We start from the raw sequence: 17,303 nt of genomic DNA on the forward strand, positions 1-17,303 counted from the left end.
AGAAACAGAAATCCTCTTTTAGTGCAATTCAGCTGATCCTTGTATGATAAGGATCATGCCACGTAACTGGATTTCTGTAAAGAGATTAAGCACTAGGATATACTGCAAAGGACAAGAGTATAGATAATAGACAGGTACCACTCAGCAATGACTGATTCTAGCTTTACTGCTTGATTTCCCATTGCCGCCAATGCTATTACATGCGGCGTCCAATCACCTCTGAGCGTGACCTTCTCGGTGCTGAAACGAGACCTTCAGGATCTCCTAATTACTATTTCTTGCTAAGCGCCCCCAGTCTCGGGCAGAAAGGAGTGACCTGTCAGCTGTGCGAGTGAATCACAGTGACCCGAGTTAACACTCCATCAATTACATTTAGCGGATGTCAGCGGGAGCCTGTGTAAGGATTTGGTGTTATAACAAAGCGTGTGTAATGTGTTCAGCTCCGCTGAGTCTTCCAGCTGCGTATTAAACTGGAGTCACTTCAACCCTCCAGAGGACGGGGGACTGCGGAGGAGATGGGCTGTGACAGAGAGCTGCAGGAGGAAATGGGGTCTGACGCTTCACATGAAGGAGTTTACGGGGATTAAAGCATAGAAATAGTAACAAGGCTATTTATTAATAGAGGACCGCAGCAGATATCTGTGGTATGTCCCAGCCTCTTCAATCGCATAATCGCAGTCCCCATAGTTGTCCTAATTATCAAGCTCCGAAATTAGGAGCTTGATAGTCATAGTCGTTATAACCTATGGGGAGATGTTGCCTATAGCAACCAATCAGATTCTAGCTTTCATTTATTTAGTGAATTGACAGCTAGAATCTGATTGGTTGCCATAGGCAACATCTTCACTTTTTCAAACCAGCAGTTTAGTAAATATATCCCTTAGTCTCAAGTGCATCCATTGCAGGAAGCATATGACAATCCGCTGACATCGCAGCTGGACTGGGGACCAGCTATGGACTATACGGTCACATTAATAGACAAGTGTGGACAATTCTTATTATACTACTGATCGTTCAATAGAACACACAGAAACTTTGGTTTGCTATCGACACGGCTTTGTAACCCTCGACCCGCAAGATTACAGTGTAATTGTTCAGTAGATTATACAGTGGAAAATGTATGCTGTACTTATATGGATATTACAAGTCAACAAATAGTCCAGTGACCACATAAATGTACAAGGCCACAGAATACACCAAGCTGACTTGTAATATCCTTCTAATCTAAACAGCACAGGATACATATAGTTCTAAAATGGAATATTTAAATGCTTGAAGTAATAACTTAAGGAAAAATATTGGTTATATTGAGAGGATACAATTATTTTCGAAAAAATGTGATTGAAAAGCAGGAGGAAGCGATGCGAGTTGAGGGAAGAGACAGAAGTGCGGGAAATGAAAACAGTTATTATATTATAATGGAGGCGGTAGCTTTAAGATCCAAATAATTGAAAATAAAAGACGGAATAGGAAATAAAAGGAGGTTGCTGCTGTTAGTATGAGCCATAGAGGGAGTCCCTGGTGCACACAATATAATGTACAACTGTTGGTTATAGGAGAAATACAGTGGTATAGAAGGAGGATCTCATGCAGTGAAAGGGTTAATATGGAGAAGAGACGTTGGTGAGACATCATGCTAAGGTGTTAAGTACGTCAGGTGGCACAGACATGTATGTGTTTATGATTGACACGTATGTACCCTTTTGGGTAACACCGAACGCTGTGTTGTATGCTGTCTAGGGGGTAGAGAATATCACTTCTACAGAAATAAAGCCGCACCTTCTCTTAATAAAACCCTGGAGAGAGACCTAACATAGCCGACACAATACGGAATTTCTGCACATATACATTATAAAGCAAATCTGTCCACACCGACCTAGTCACATTAAAGAGCAACACAGTCCATAGAAAGACACAGGGAGTAGCATTACTACATCTTCAAACAAGGAAAAGTAGAGGTGTTGCCCATAGCAACCAATCAGATTCTAGTTTTTATTTATACAGTACATTCTAGAACATGATGGTAGGAATCTGATTGGTTGCTATGGGCAACACCTCCACTTTTCCTTTTTAAAAGTTTGAATAAATCTACCCCCAAAATGTGCTTGATAAATAGCGCTTACATTTCAGTCATGGTTTCCGGTAGGTTCGCTGGTATGGCGGTTAGACCTTTTCCCCGACAATCCACAATGCCGTTACTGCAGGTACACATAGCCGGGCAGGACCCGATGGAGAGGCTGCAGATCTGGGTGCTGGACGGATCAGTCTGACCTGTAGAAGAAGCACGGAAGGCATGGTGAAGGAAATGTGAATACGCTGACGCAGTCAGAAACAAATTACCATATAACCCTGAAAAACACCAGTTATTTCATTTTTAAACTATGGATTGTCTGTGTCTTTTAACACTGGCTGAGTTCTGCCATCATTGTTGTGGTCACTGGCTGAGTGCTGCCATCATTGTTGTGGTCACTGCCTGCGGTATCCTGTCGCCTGAGACATGAGGCATGTTGTGCCTCATGTATCAGTGATGTCACAAGTTCCTAGTGGATTCAAAATGGCTGCCTCCACTTTATGTATGTACTTTAGAGTGTAGCCGTCACTTACACACAACTGCACTGGGAGTCATGATTTTGGTCCCAACCTGGGCCCTATCTGTGGAATTTGTATGTTCTCCCCATGTTTGCGTGGGTTTCCTCCGGGTGCTCCGGTTTCCTCAAAACACACCAAAAACATACTAGTAGGTTAGCTGGCTAAGGACAATAATGGACCCTAGTGTGTGTGAGGTAGAGAATGTAAGCTCCAATGGGGCAGGGACTGATGTGAATGATTACATATTATTCTCTTTACAGCTCTGAGTGATATGATTGACGTCAGTGATCGAAGTGGAAATTTAGAAGTGACGCTATGAAAAATGTAATGGGAATGTAAGTGAATGGAATTTCTTATAGTATAATAGTTTTACAATGAAGGCGGTAGGAGAAGTGGCGGCATGGCATACCCTCGTATACACCCCCACTTCATCTGTAATTGATGCTCAATAAACAATAATGATAATTTCTGAGCAAATAGCACACAATTAGATATAACTTTACATTTACTGCATTTACAACTGTATACTTTCTTTTATATGCAGCTTTTTACATGCCAACATGATGCCGGCCATCTTCTGGGCAACTATAAATATTCATGGATATATATGAGATTAGTAACCGCCCACGTACTGGCAGGAGCATGCTCAGTGTGCTCCTGAGGAACACCCTGTGACATCATGAAGCCACCAGCTTTCGAATGACAGGCTGTGAATGATCACATGAGCTCAGTGTCACAGAAACCAACAGCTGATTTAAATAATACCTCAGGCCTCAGTGACACAGAGAGGGGGTGGGGGGCACCGCTTTATATCTGATAACTGCACAGTGCATTAGGCTTTTTAAAACTGCAGGGCAAATAAAATATAAGTAAATCCGCCAAGAGGAATATCAGGACCCGGTACAACAACTTCTTGGGGCCCCTTACACAGATGTAGAAAGGGGTGTGGTCACACCAGGTTTGTGGCCCCTCCCATGACAAATGCAGGCCAGGAACCCAGGATCTCCCTTGCTCACTCCCCTTTCGGTGCACCCAGCTATCAGCGCATTAAGTGCTTCTGTATTATGCATATTTGCCTACTCTCCTGGAATGTCCGGGAGACTCCTGAATTCTTGAGAGTTCTCCCGCTCTCCCGTGAGAGCCGGGCAACCTCCCGCATCCTGCCCTCTTAGTTGGTGAAGTGAGTGGGGGCCTATGTGTCCTCCTGGCACCGCCCCCTGTTGTGATAGGCTTATATTGGTAAAATTTGACAGGGGGTAGGGCCTAACGGCACGATTCACCTGGCCACGCCCCCATGACGGAGCCCCCTCCTGGAGATCATGCTGCTATAGTTGGCAAGTACGGTATTATTATAATGTTCACACACACACGTGCAGATTATAATGTACAAAAACTCTTAAAGGTGGAAAGTATGGAAAAGCAATACAGCACAAACGTCTCACTCTGTTCCTTTAAATAGTGCGCTTATCCCTGCACGCTGCACGGTGAGATTTTAAGATAAAAGTGAGCGATAACCTCAAGCAATTTTCTTTTGCAAAGTGCACCCTGGAACACAGCAAAACCATTTCCATAATTTATCCCAGAATGAAGAACTCAGTAATGACGGAACTCGATGTTCAACTCTGCGATCATTCTTTTTAATGTAAAGGGAAATAACCTCTGGAGCAATTTTGAATTTCAAACATAAATGGTAGTAAAATAATTTCATTCTGGAATCCTCGACTCCATTTAAGACAGAGAAATGAATATAGAGGAGGAGGAGGAGGCAGACGGGGAATGTTGTGATTGATAAAGCAGAAACTGTGTTACTACTAAATTTACGATGCAAAACGGGATATAAACATGTAGACACCTTATACCAGTACATATAAACAAGATCATTTTGTTGTATGAGCTTTAAAAATTCAGTGATGTAAATCTCCATAAATAGCTAATTAGCCACTATTGGAATATGCTTAGAATTAGTCCTTTTTATAGTCAAGGTTAAGTGAACACCATTTAATAAGCTTCCATTAAATATATGTTTTTCAATATTCCTCTTTTATGTCTGTATAAAGAGATTTCCAGACAAACACTTCTTACATTTAATGAAAACATAATGGTTCTAGGCTTCTAGTGTTTGTACTATGTTATGTCCTCAGAAAATTGTTGAGAACTATCATACAATGCGACACAAGGCTGTGTTATCAGCCGATTATCAGGTCAATCACACTATAAACATCCGTTCGGCCCAATAACGCATTGGTCTGTGGGCTGCAACAATGAACGATTATCGTTCAAAAGCTCATCATAGCTTTTCATTTGATTTTTAAACCGAACTAAATGTCTCGTACAACGATGGAACAAAGTCGTTCCAGTTCTGCAGTGTGTATGCACTCAGGTCCAGCATTGTCCATAGACTTCTATAGGTAGAATTCTATGTAAGGCTGGGGACACTATACAGAATTTTCCGAACAATGTGCTATCTACAACGATTATACCTACGACTACAGTTCCGATCGGTGGATCGATCCATATGTACACAATATATATACGTTTTAAACGATTTTTGCAAACCGTCCGGGACAGCGATTTGTTAGTCATAATGTGGTCTCAACCGATTGTGACTCTGTACACCCTGCAGCGATATAAGGCCTCCCTGCAGTGATATGTCAAATAAATTTAAATAAAGGGCAGAACATCACCGGCAAAAAACGCCAACTAACTGAGCGCCAATAGCAATGCAATCTACTGGAATTAGCAGGAAGGAGGGGCGCTGGGGGGGGGCTTTTATGCATTTTAATCTCAATTTGGCAGGCTATGTGACAGTCCCGCACAGGACATCTCCTCCCCTCTTCACCCGAATTTCTTGCAGACAACACCAGGGTTGTCAACGCCCCTCCCACGTGAACTTTTTATTTGCCTGAGTTCAAGGAGATGAGACATGGATAACAAAGCTGCTTATTTCAATCATGCAAGTGTCAGCGGGACAAAGGACCCCGTTTAATAGATCAATACAGGCCATGAAGGTCCAACTGCATTGTGGTAAAACCAAAGTGCGTCGGGAGATTATGATTTTGCATTTTGACTCATGTTACATAACTCCGCCCAGAAGTACATTTAGTTTATTGGTTTTATTGTGTTTTGGAGGCATAGTAGCACATTGTTGTTTTTCTATTTCTGGTGTATTTTATTCACAAGAAACTGGCATTTTTAAGCTCCTTCTGCATAGGAAAACTTGGGGGGGGGGGGGGTTCCTAGTGCCTGGAAACCCCCCTCCAAGCCTGGGGCACTGTATAAATGAGGTGGCCTGCCCCAGCTTCACCTTGCTCTGCTTTAAAAGGGAGAGCTGAGTGCACCTAACAGTAGTGCACGCAGTATTGCCCATGTGTATTTTGGGGATAGGAAGAGTTGGAGAGCAGCCAAGCACTGTCTAAAATTGTAGCCACGTCCCCATGCATGCTGGTCACGCCCACTGGCGGCGTGGTGTGGAAACCCCCCTCTGCAAATCCTGCGTTTGCCCCTGTTCTGCCTCCACATAGCAGAGAGCGTGTACTCCAGTCCACATTAAGAAGTCAGAAAAAAAACCCCAAAGGATTTAGTAAAAGTTGCAGAATGGCACATAGACCCTAATACAACCAAGTCATCTGAAGGTGGAAGTCTTTAACACAATACCCTGCTTAGAGCACTATGGTAGCTACACAGACATCACTCCTGTTTACTGGCGTCTCGGTTTAGCACTAGAGCATCATGGGTAGTGAGCAAACAAACAAGATTTTCCATTTGAAGTGGCCACATAAAAATGTAATGAGATGTCTTCAATGCCCCCATGGCAGAGATGTCAGGATACCACATGTCAGCTCCCCAATTAGAAGAAGTGATTCAGCGTCGCTGGCAAGACAGATACAGAGTGAGACAAACTGTGAAATAAATGAACGATGCAACCAGGATCGCACATCATAAATATTATGTCTGAAAGCTCTCATACTGACTCATGGCTGTAATTAGGAAGTATGTACCCCTTAGATAACACTGCTGTCTAAAGCATTGCAGAAAGAGGCGTCACAGCGCACTTCAGGCTGCGCGTCTGCCAGATACAATATTTATGTCAAAGAAAATATTTACGTTTTTAAGGGTTCAAGGCACCAATGCCCTAACTCTGGCGAAAATGGGAGTTTTCTCAGGAGTTCTGACTATTTATCAAGTACAAGCAACGGAAAAAAATGCTTTATTATAAAAATAAAACATTTTTTCTGTTTGTTTGTTTTTTTAATAAAGTTTATTTTATTTTATTTTTTTCTATTTTTTTAACATTTTTGTTAAAACTCTATTTATTCTTATTTTTTTTTAATGGGATCTGGAACTGGAAGCTCAAGTCCGGGCTTCCATTTCCAGTGTGCATGTGCGAGCTAGCATGTGAGCTTAGACGTGCGCAGAGGGACCCTGCTCGGGCCTGGCGGGGGGGGGTAAGAATACTCTTACCGCTGCCGCCCTGTATCGCCATGATGACATTTATTAATCAGTCGCCCCATAAAAGATTTTCGGTTGCTGCAATACACATTGATGGAGAATCTTGTTATCGGAGGGTTCTTGAAAAACAGAGCCCTAAATATGAATTCTGATGAGTATTCATCTATCTCTAGGATACATTAGAGAGGTAGAGGGACAAGGAGTTGAGAGCCTCAGTGCCACTTCGTGTTTTGGTTTTGGATCCCGTTTTTTCTCTAAAATCCCTATCTTTTTTGCTAAAATCACATAATTTGGCTCATTTAATCCCTACATTATTATTAACCCTAATAACATTAATTTCCAATAATTTCCAGTCAATTTTTGTCAAGTGACAAGAACACTGTTGAACCCTGTTTCTGTGTAAGCAATGGCACTGAGCAATGTCACTGGAGACTGGAGAGTGACAAGAACACTGCTACCCCTTCCGTTTCTGTGTGAGCAATGGCACTGAGCAGTGTCAATGGAGACTGGAGAGTGACAAGAACACTGCTACCCCTCCTGTTTCTGTGTGAGCAATGGCGCTGAGCAATGTCACTGGAGACTGGAGAGTGACAAGAACACTGATACCCCTCCTGTTTCTTTTTGAGCAATGGCACTGAGCAATGTCACTGGAGACTGGAGAGTGACAAGAACACTGCTACTCCTGTTTCTGTGTGAACAATGGCGCTGGATCTCCTGGGGAGGGAGGTACTTATGGAATCCAAAACCCACGATATCCGATAATGCAACAATGACGTTTTGCCTCAATTCAGATCCGAGGACGCGCGAAAGTAACGAACCGGCTCGCGAGCCTACTCGGATCCCCTAAGTTCGGATGGGCTCGGTTCTCAGAAAACTGAGCCCGAGCATCTCTACCTGTAACTGGACAAATTCTGCAGTCTGCACTGTATTTCGGGATAGACACTTTTTATTAGACAGTGTTTGTAACAAACGATTAAAGATAGGCAGGGGATTGTATTTACCAAACAGATCCAGTTGGTCTATTCCATCTATTTATTAAACTCTCTCCAGATGAGGACATCTCCCTGAAGAGGGCGAGTAGGGCTTGTGGGTGGCACTCAGACACTGGCCGGACTCTCAGCGGGACCATCTGCATATTCATTAATCTGACCTGGCATAAACAAGAATCAGCGCTATGCTTGAACGACTGTCTCCATGTGCCCCATCTGCACAGCTCGAGGAGGAAGCTCACTTTTAATATTTCATCATATTGTGTCTGTTACATTCAAGCTAATGGGGGGTCTCAGCTGCAGCTTTTGTGTAGCAGCTGTTGCTCATTTGCACTCGCACTAAACACAATATCTACCCCCCGAAAAGGCAGCGAGCCAAGCTGACCTCACACCAGTAAGTCAACACACTGCCATCCTTACCCCAGCAATCCCAGATCGAGTGTAACTTGCGGAGACGAGAGTCTGCTTTCAGGGCAGTTGTAAAAACCATTGTAACTTCTTTATCACATTACATCTAAATGTAAATTTTAATTCATGGTGCGGAATATAGGTAAGTTTCCCCCATCTGTGCACCGTGGCAGCCAGTTCCATTTCACCCTATCAAACCGCTGGCATAGATTTAACCTGCAGAACTCTTAACTGGCTGTGATTGATGGACGCTCTTTAGAAGGTGAGATGTACAAGTCATCGTGGTGGAGAATGAAGCCTGACCTGAGCAGCTGAATTCGTGCTTCTGCACCTCTGCCACGTTGAGGCCGCGGAGCGGGAGCGGCGCGGTGCACTGCGTGAAGAGCCCAATGGTCGGTCTCTGGCGGAGCCACTGGGAGAGCCAGGCCAGGTGACAGTCGCAGAACAAGTTGTTGGAATGCAGACGGCTGGAAGAAAAGAAAATAATCTGGTCTCAAAGAAAATTCAGCAATAACCATATTTAACAGAATTATCCATTACCCCCCAAGTAGTAAAACCTGTGCCAAGCTAACACTGGTGGTTCCCGGGGCTTTGACCTACATGCTTTTTCTAGCGAAGTTCCTATTTAAATATAATTCTGGTTGGAGTTCACTTTTAAATGTCCTCATATAAAAGAAACACTAATACAATTTATTTGGAGGGAATTCAATTGGCCGCGAGATGCCACGTTGTGTCTCTAGTACAGTCCACGGAGACGCAATTTGTAGAATGTTTTTATTAAAATCTCCGCTCATATTCTCTGGCTCCTCTTGTGCCTGGTCTGTTTACCCTCCCTTAGGATGTAAGCTCGTATGAGCAGGGCCCCCTCCCCTCCTGTCTCCATACCTGTTCTTCTGCTCCGTCTTTACTGCATATGACTGGCCGGAGTTTCTGAAGTATTGGTACTTTTTGTTCATTATTCTGTATGGTTTCACCCTGTATAGTCTACTGTTAGTACTGTGTGCGGCGCTGCGGATACCTTGTGGCGCCTAACAAATAAACGATAATAATAATATTCCCATAGAGATGTGCGGAGAAAATGAGCGGAGATTTCCTACTGTATTGTCCGGCGATGTCTACATCTGGACATCGAGGCGAAGTTCAACGGCACCACGCGGCCAATTGAAATCCCCCCTGACTATTGCAGGACACTGTAGGGAGACACTTATGGGACAATCCTGTTACTTGGCCCACATGGGTGGTCCGATAGGACAGATAACACCTACAAGCACTCCGAGTGCCAGATAGAACAGGACTGTTAGGGGTATATTTACTAAACTGCGGGTTTGAAAAAGTGGAGATGTTGCCTATAGCAACCAATCAGATTCTACCTATCATTTATTTACTACATTCTACGAAATGACAGCTAGAATCTGATTGATTGATAGGCAACATCTCCAGTTTTTCAAACCCAGTTTAGTAAATCTAGGATGCAAACACAGGGTGCCAGCGGTCGTCAGCCAATACCTGACTGTTCCTGAGCTCACAAGCCCCAACACCAGGACAATTAGGAGTCCGATATACCGTGAACATGGCAGCGTCCGGAGATTGACTGTTATATAAAAATGTAACGCAGTGGAAGCAGCTGACTGATATTCCCGAGACGGTATCCTGTCAATTTCCTAAGAAATATTGACATACCTCATGCCTCAGTGATGTGCCTCAATAACCTCACTAGTTCTTAGTGAATTGATAGGCCAAACATTGGCCATCCCACAACGTGTAGGCGACGGGTCCGTACAAATAGCCCTGCCAATATCTCATGTTTTATTGAAACCAAATGAATGATCTTAACACGTAAAGCTCAAGAAAAATGAAATGTCTGTAAGATTCTAAGCTTGAAATCGTCTCCTTTCATTCATCTCATTTAAATAATGCGTTTCTCTTAGCTCCTCTTTACAGACTTATTACCATCCCATCAAGGCCTATGCCATTAGATACGCTACTGTCATGTAAATAGAGAATAGATTCATTTATTCCCCACGCTAATAATAATTCCATCTCAACGCGGAGTAATCGGCTGAAATAGGATTAGGATATATCACATATTGCATGAGTAAAGGAGTTATTATTGGATAAAGCTGTTACTGGCTCTCGCTAGTCATGCGTGACAATCCTTTTACCGCCAGCAGAATTACACACTGCAGGAGAGTAATGTCTACCCTAACCACCGGCCCCCCTCCGCCCACCCTGTTTCATACAAGACAATTGCTAATTAAAAGCAAATTAATAATTAATACTTAGTGGCGGGACCTGTTTATCGGCATACAGTGTATGAGTGGATGGGATATAATGTTACAATAATTCTCATTATGTTATGCTACCCACTTCTATATATACATATAATATGACCCAAGTCTGTGTATTTGAACCATTTTTGTGTTTTGCATTCAATGTAGCCGCTTGCCCTATTTATATTTTTAATTTTCTTTTAATTCAAGGAGGATGCAGAGGAAAACGTAAATTAGGATCATGGGAGAAAAAAAAGGAAAAATGTAATAAAAAAGGAGACTGTAGGAAAGTAAGAAACAACGTAATATAATGCCTGTGTGATCGTGGTATGCTGTTGTCAAGGAATATTAATAATGTTACATTCTTACTAACATTAATAATATTTATGTCGACGCGTTGGAGGATAGCATGGGGTATGGTATATTTCTGTAGAGGGGAGGGCAGTTTGCAAAATACTCCACCACGTACTGAGCAATTTCAAACCACCACTAAACCCAACTTGTCTGAAAGCTGCCCCGATGAAGCCACGTAAACAGGACAGTGCAGACCAATCAGCAAAAAAAAAAAAAATATCTATGAAAATACACCCGAAATTAAAAATAAAGTTTTGGGTGGAGTTCAATGAGTTAATGTAAAAAATTAAAGTGCGCTTAACATTTGTGCGCCATTGACCCAGGAAAGAGGACAGAGGAGTGAAACGTGGATCATCAGGATGGGGTGATCCAAATCATCTATGGAGGTGGGTGAACTTTCGCAGAAAAATGGCAGCAAGCAATGAGCAACCGCTAAATCTCTGGCTAAACAACAGTGTAGCTCACCCTCCACTATAACATATCCACTTTTTTTTTTATTAGCTGAAAACGAATGTGCCTCATTAGCGGAACGTTTGGAACAAATGAATAAATATCTTTAACGATCGGGGCACTTTGTAGACAAGTTACAAATCCTTTTACTTACAAAGTCCTCAGCTTCGGCATGTGGTTGAAACTGGAAACTGGAATGGTTGTGATGTTGTTGTTATTGAGGGTTCTGTGTGAAGGAGGAAAACATTTTAATCACACAGAGCTGAAATGGACAGAGAGAGAGAAAGCTGGGATAAGATTCCCAGGAGGCTGTATAGGGACACATCGGATTTGCTGGAGAATGGTCTGACAGCTCCGAGATTCTCTGAATAGTTCCCAGGACACAAACACAACTGACACCAATTTACCATCCATGTTAAAGGAACCCTGATGCCAAATAGGGTGAACTATCTCTGTAAATGTTTGCAAGTACGTGACCCATATGGCATCGAGTATTACTGCACAGAAGATGATGTGACGTTAAGCTGCCGGTGTGACGAGAGTTCTAGTAGATGTTTAAGGATTTATTTAGGTTTTCTCAAACAGCACAGAGGCCTAGGATCCAGCTGATTTATTAAATTGGTAACTAAAGAAAAATAATTGCATTTTGAGTCAATATTCTCCCCCCGATTCCAACTAACAGATCCACAGGGGTTACAAACAGGACAGGGACCATTGAGCCATTCCTACGGTAATTGTATATATTCCACAATGCACCATAGCATTGCATGGTGAAAGAGGGGTATGGATTAAAATGTTACAAGTCATTGTTAAAAAAAAACACTTAATTACACCCCTGTGCTTTACAAATGGCCAAAAAGGGGACATTTATATGTGTTGCAAACAGACAAATGTTCTCATGTATTCATATCATAGACGTGTGCACAGTGACAATGTAATCATTTTCTGTGCTAAATGCTGAAAGTGAATGGATTGAAAGTGGACAACTGTTTTATAGCAGATAAATTAAAGTCTAATGATCCTACCTACAGCTGTCCTACATTGTGCATGAATTGAAGATGTCTTTCTGCTCTGACAGATCAAGGGGTATATTTAATAAAATGCGGGTTTGCAAGAGTGAAGATGAACCAATCAGATTCTAGCTGTCATTTGTACAATGTACTAAATAAACTGTAACTGGAATCTGATTTGTTGCTATAGGCAACATCTCCACTCTTTCAAACCTGCAGTTTAGTAAATATACCCTCATGACTGCGATGTGTCTGTGAAGCAATCTGTCCCCAGGTCCCTTCATGTTAACGTTTTTGGTTTACTACATTGGGCACAGAGGGGAGCTCCCAGGCTATTACATCTACACATAGCAACTTTATTACTGTGGATGGGAACAAGCAAAACACGCTAAATAAAATGTGAACAGGTGAATGGAAAAAATTACTACGCAGTAAAGCAAAAACGTAACACAAGTACAAGGTGACAGGATCGGATTGTAACATGTATGCCTCGATTGTATGTGATTGTACAAATTGTTTGCTGAGAAAACCAAATAAAATGAAGGCTGTGTGGTCTGCTGTATACATAGCACAATTCTTCATCATATATTCATTGAGACAGGAGAAAACATTAGACAGAGTTGCATTTGACACCAAAAATTATCTGTATCTGTTTGATAGGAATCTGGCATGATGACTCTATGCTGCTGGGGGACCCTGCTCCTTCCAGTATCTAACTCTCAGTCTGTGGCTTCCTGCTTAACTCTATGTCCTCACTAATGCAGTTACATGAGTGGAAAGGTCACTTTCTCCTGCTGCTGCGAGCATTCCAATGATCTGATTGGCTACGGGTTATTCTATCCCCGCCCACTTCTTAACTGACAGCATCCTGGACGGAGATTACTGAACACAATTAGATGTTCAGGGACTGTACTCAAAGGCACTTGAATAATTAACAATATCACAAATCCAAATGAATACACTGAATAGCACACAGGTCACACTTACAAAACTTCCAACCCTCGTAGCGCCCGGAAAGCCCCATCCTCAATACAGCTGATCTGATTCTTGTCCAGTTGCCTATGAAGAAAGGACAACATTAGAGGAATGGGTCTTCGTTCACCTGACATCACATTAAAGTGGTCCGGTCACTACCCACACTGTATAGTATAGTGTGCTAAAAACAAAAACTGTACGGGTAGAAAATAAATATTATACAGAAGTGACACTTGCAAAGACTAAATAACAAAACGCAAGAATATGAAGAAACCCCCTATGATTATAAAGTGACTTCTTGTCATCTCAGAATAAACATACAGGGCCTGATTCATGTTCCAGTTTTAAGTAGTGTATCTTGCGTGACAGCTCTGCGTTCTGCGCACGCCCAGAAGCGGATATTATGCCAACGACTTAAGAGGCGGAATGGGGAGGGAAGGGGGGACTAACATAGGTCTGTACAGTTAAGGGCGTTCCGACACTGATGCGGCTGGGTCGAGTCCTGCGCTTGTCATAAATACCAAACTTAAATGGAGACCTACCTGAAGACCCGCTTGGATTTGAATACGGTCGGAACTATGCACAAATTCTGTTCTCCTTTTTAACAGGTAACTTACTTGCAAGCTGCTTTCGGACTTGAATCAAGCCCATAATTAATGCATTTTGGAGAGATAACAAACACTACAAAGCCATATTTCCCCTTTTTATGGACTTACAGATTCTTCAGCTCGGTGGCGCCACGGAACGTTTTCCTCGGAATCGCCTGGATCACATTCTCACTAAGATCCCTGTAAAATAAAAAGATAATTTCGATTATCCTCACTGCTCAAAGTAAATCGTACGGATGAAACTTTTTTATACAATGCGGTTTTATTTTCATGTAGGAATTCGTATGATACATGACCCCAAAACTGTACCATCTCCGGATCCTGGTAAATTTAAAGCAAAGTTCCACTGATTATAACCCCAAACGCTGCAATGCTCTACTCATTACATGGCAATAATAACAGTTTATCATTTTTAAATGTATCTTGCTCAATTGATTTATTTTACAGTCTATGTTGTGTTGTGTATATGTTTTATTTCTGTTGACAAGAATAGGACCCAGCCCAGCGGGCACACAGGCTTCTAATGGTCACCACTGTGTCTTTGTTCATCCTGAAATTTTAATTAGTAGCTTAAACAATAGTGTTTCTCCCCTTCCCAATTCTAATGACGTCAATAAAGTGTAGTGGTGCATAGAAGAGGATTCTCATTAAAGGGACGGATTATTAAGCACATCCCAGGCTGTAACACGGATATTATTCACATTCACATAAATGAGAGCTACAGCCAGAACAGAACCATTATCGCAATACACAGCCAAAAACTTGGAAAGGGATAATAAGCCTGGAACGTGTTGCGTGACTAACGTGGTATGCATTACCAAAGCAGGAGAGCCACAAAAGGAAGATGAAAAACCATCAGAATATATATATATATATATATATATATATATATATATATATATATATATATATATATATATATATATATATATATACGGGAACTGTGGATCATTACCATAGGACTGAGAGAGTGAGGGAAGCATTTTTCATACGCACACTGTACTTCCTGTCTATGAGCCTACTGAGAGTCACTGCAGAGCCTGATAGAGCCTAAAATGGCTGAGAATAAAAGGCAATCGTTTGAGCTTTGCTACATGAGAAGGGCACATGGATTTTATATTCTGTCTATGTTAAGAGACTTTATATTATAAAATGCACAATAGCTCTGTCTCTAAAGCTTTACCACAGGAGTTAGAAAGAAATATATTTATACAAAAACTTTGTACATAAAGGCTTCCTGTACATCCAGCGACATTGCCGGCTACAAACATCCCACTGGAAGCACCAACATTCTTCTTTTCTCTCCAGATAGAACTTTCGCTTATAGGTTTGCTTAAAATTCATCTCCATCGACCCCCACCTTTCCTACCACCTCCCCAACTTTGCTACCCTGCAGCAAGAATTTACAGACATCGATTTGCAGGGGAGGACGGTAGAAGGGAGAGAAGTTTGTTTCTGCCAAAGATACAACATATAACAGACAGTATTTAACATCTACTTTGCTGTACAAATACACGAATAAAAATTACTTCTTTGTTGTTGTTAGTGTCCCTTCAAATGACAGGGGCAGGAATCATTATCATAGATCAGATTTTTAGTGGCCTTTTAACAGTAGCAACTCAAGCTGAAATTACACTCACCAGAAAAGCAAAGTTTGCACGTGTCATAATGATATAGCATACACCTATAGTAGGCTTAGTGGCATTATTAACTGCAGTTAGGCATATATAAGTTACAGCATATACTCACATGGTGGGCAACTGGAAGCTTGGGGGCTGCATGCAAACTTCAAAAGGTTTAGCAAGTGGTCCTTGTGAGCAGAGGAATTCTCCTCTATGGCTTTTTTTTAGAGCAACTCTAATGTCATATAGGGAGCACAGCGCAGGCATACTATGTAGCAGGTTATTCTGTGACTGACAGGATAACCTATTGTTTGGGCTGTATGAACATATCACATACTTGCCAACTCCCCCTGAATGTCAGGGAGACTCCCTGAAATAGGGGTGATCTCCCTCACTCCCTGAAGAGTCTGGCATTCTCCCTGATGCTGAGCCAGTACAAGACGTGGTTGGTTTCACCATCTGTGGCATGATGACACAGTTCAGAAATTGTGTCCTATGTCCATGTATTGATGACTATGGAGGTGGCCATTTTCATGGAGACCAAGATTTAATCAAAGACTGACAGGTAAGACAACATGACTTCAGTAATGGAGACAGAAATGTAAAATACACTTCAGTCTCTAGAGATTCATTAGCTGCTTTACTTTAACGCATAGTTGTCTACACTACCGGAATGTCCGGGAGACTCCCGTATTTCTGGGAGTTCTCCCAGGCTCCCGGGAGAGCAGGGCAACCTCCCGGTTCTCGTCCCGCAGTAGATAAGTGGTGGGGCGTGGGGCTTAATGGCGCAAATATTGCAACATCTTAGCCCGCCCCCTGCTGTAATTGGCCAAAATTGTGACAATCATTTAGGGGGTGGGGCCAAAATGATGTGAGTCATCAAGCCCCGTCCACGAACACCCACTTCCCCCTGGGATCTCACTGAAGCCAACGAGGAAAAGTTGGCAAGTATGACATATCATATTGATATTCCTTCTAACAGTGAACATCCTTGAAAACACAATCAGTCATGTTTCAATTTAGGAAACATAATTATAGTACAATTCATCAAACTTTCGCACCTGGGAGACTTGCCAAATGTTTCGATAATATGTTCATGATGGAGACTAATTGTGATGAAAGTAGCTCATTTTCAATATAAAACAAACAGATTTAGCAATAGAGCCCCGCACGGCTTCAGTGTTTGCAGAGGTGAAGTGGAAACTGATTGTGTGTACTTCACTGGTGTGATAAATATTTGCAGAGAAGAGTTTAAGCTTTGAAGCAGCTTATAGTGCGAGCCATTGGGGTCTTCGTACGAAGACAAGCAAATGTTTGTTGCGCAGAAGTGTTTAAAACGCAGGCTTGTGGCAGTGTGAAATGTAAGACGGTTGTTAAACAAGTTGTTTATGTCTTGCACAGTCTGCTAGTGGGAAAGGTTACTACAAGTGTGTCTACTGCTGTTCATGTAACACAATATGTAAACAAGCGCTGACTGCGCACTTTCAACTTCTGAGCTGGAAATTCAGACAAATCAAAGTCGCATGAAGCAGGTTTAACCCAGACAAGAGCTCAATTTCTAAATCCCTTTATGTAAAAG

At 42.1% G+C, this 17,303-nt stretch overlaps 1 protein-coding gene and 1 long non-coding RNA gene across 3 annotated transcripts in view; one reads left to right on the forward strand and one right to left on the reverse strand.

Moving 5' to 3' along the window:
• SLIT1 (slit guidance ligand 1) overlaps positions 1-17,303 on the reverse strand; it is a 247,506-nt gene that overhangs the window by 55,566 nt on the left and 174,637 nt on the right. The window contains exons 5-9 of the mRNA XM_075215910.1: positions 14,211-14,282; positions 13,507-13,578; positions 11,664-11,735; positions 8,739-8,902; positions 2,124-2,271 (exon numbers count right to left, since the gene is read on the reverse strand). Coding sequence (XP_075072011.1) covers positions 2,124-2,271; positions 8,739-8,902; positions 11,664-11,735; positions 13,507-13,578; positions 14,211-14,282 — 528 coding nt within the window. The remainder of the gene's footprint in view (positions 1-2,123; positions 2,272-8,738; positions 8,903-11,663; positions 11,736-13,506; positions 13,579-14,210; positions 14,283-17,303) is intronic.
• LOC142160865 (uncharacterized) lies at positions 46-12,154 on the forward strand. Of its 2 annotated transcripts, none has more exons than XR_012693324.1 (3): positions 46-134; positions 2,850-2,924; positions 10,916-12,154. It is a non-coding gene; the product is annotated as an uncharacterized LOC142160865 (long non-coding RNA). The 2 variants fall into 2 exon arrangements; XR_012693325.1 differs by lacking the exon at positions 46-134 and adding an exon at positions 292-397.

This window comes from Mixophyes fleayi, chromosome 6 (assembly GCF_038048845.1).
Source record: "Mixophyes fleayi isolate aMixFle1 chromosome 6, aMixFle1.hap1, whole genome shotgun sequence".
Classification (NCBI taxonomy): domain Eukaryota; kingdom Metazoa; phylum Chordata; class Amphibia; order Anura; family Limnodynastidae; genus Mixophyes; species Mixophyes fleayi.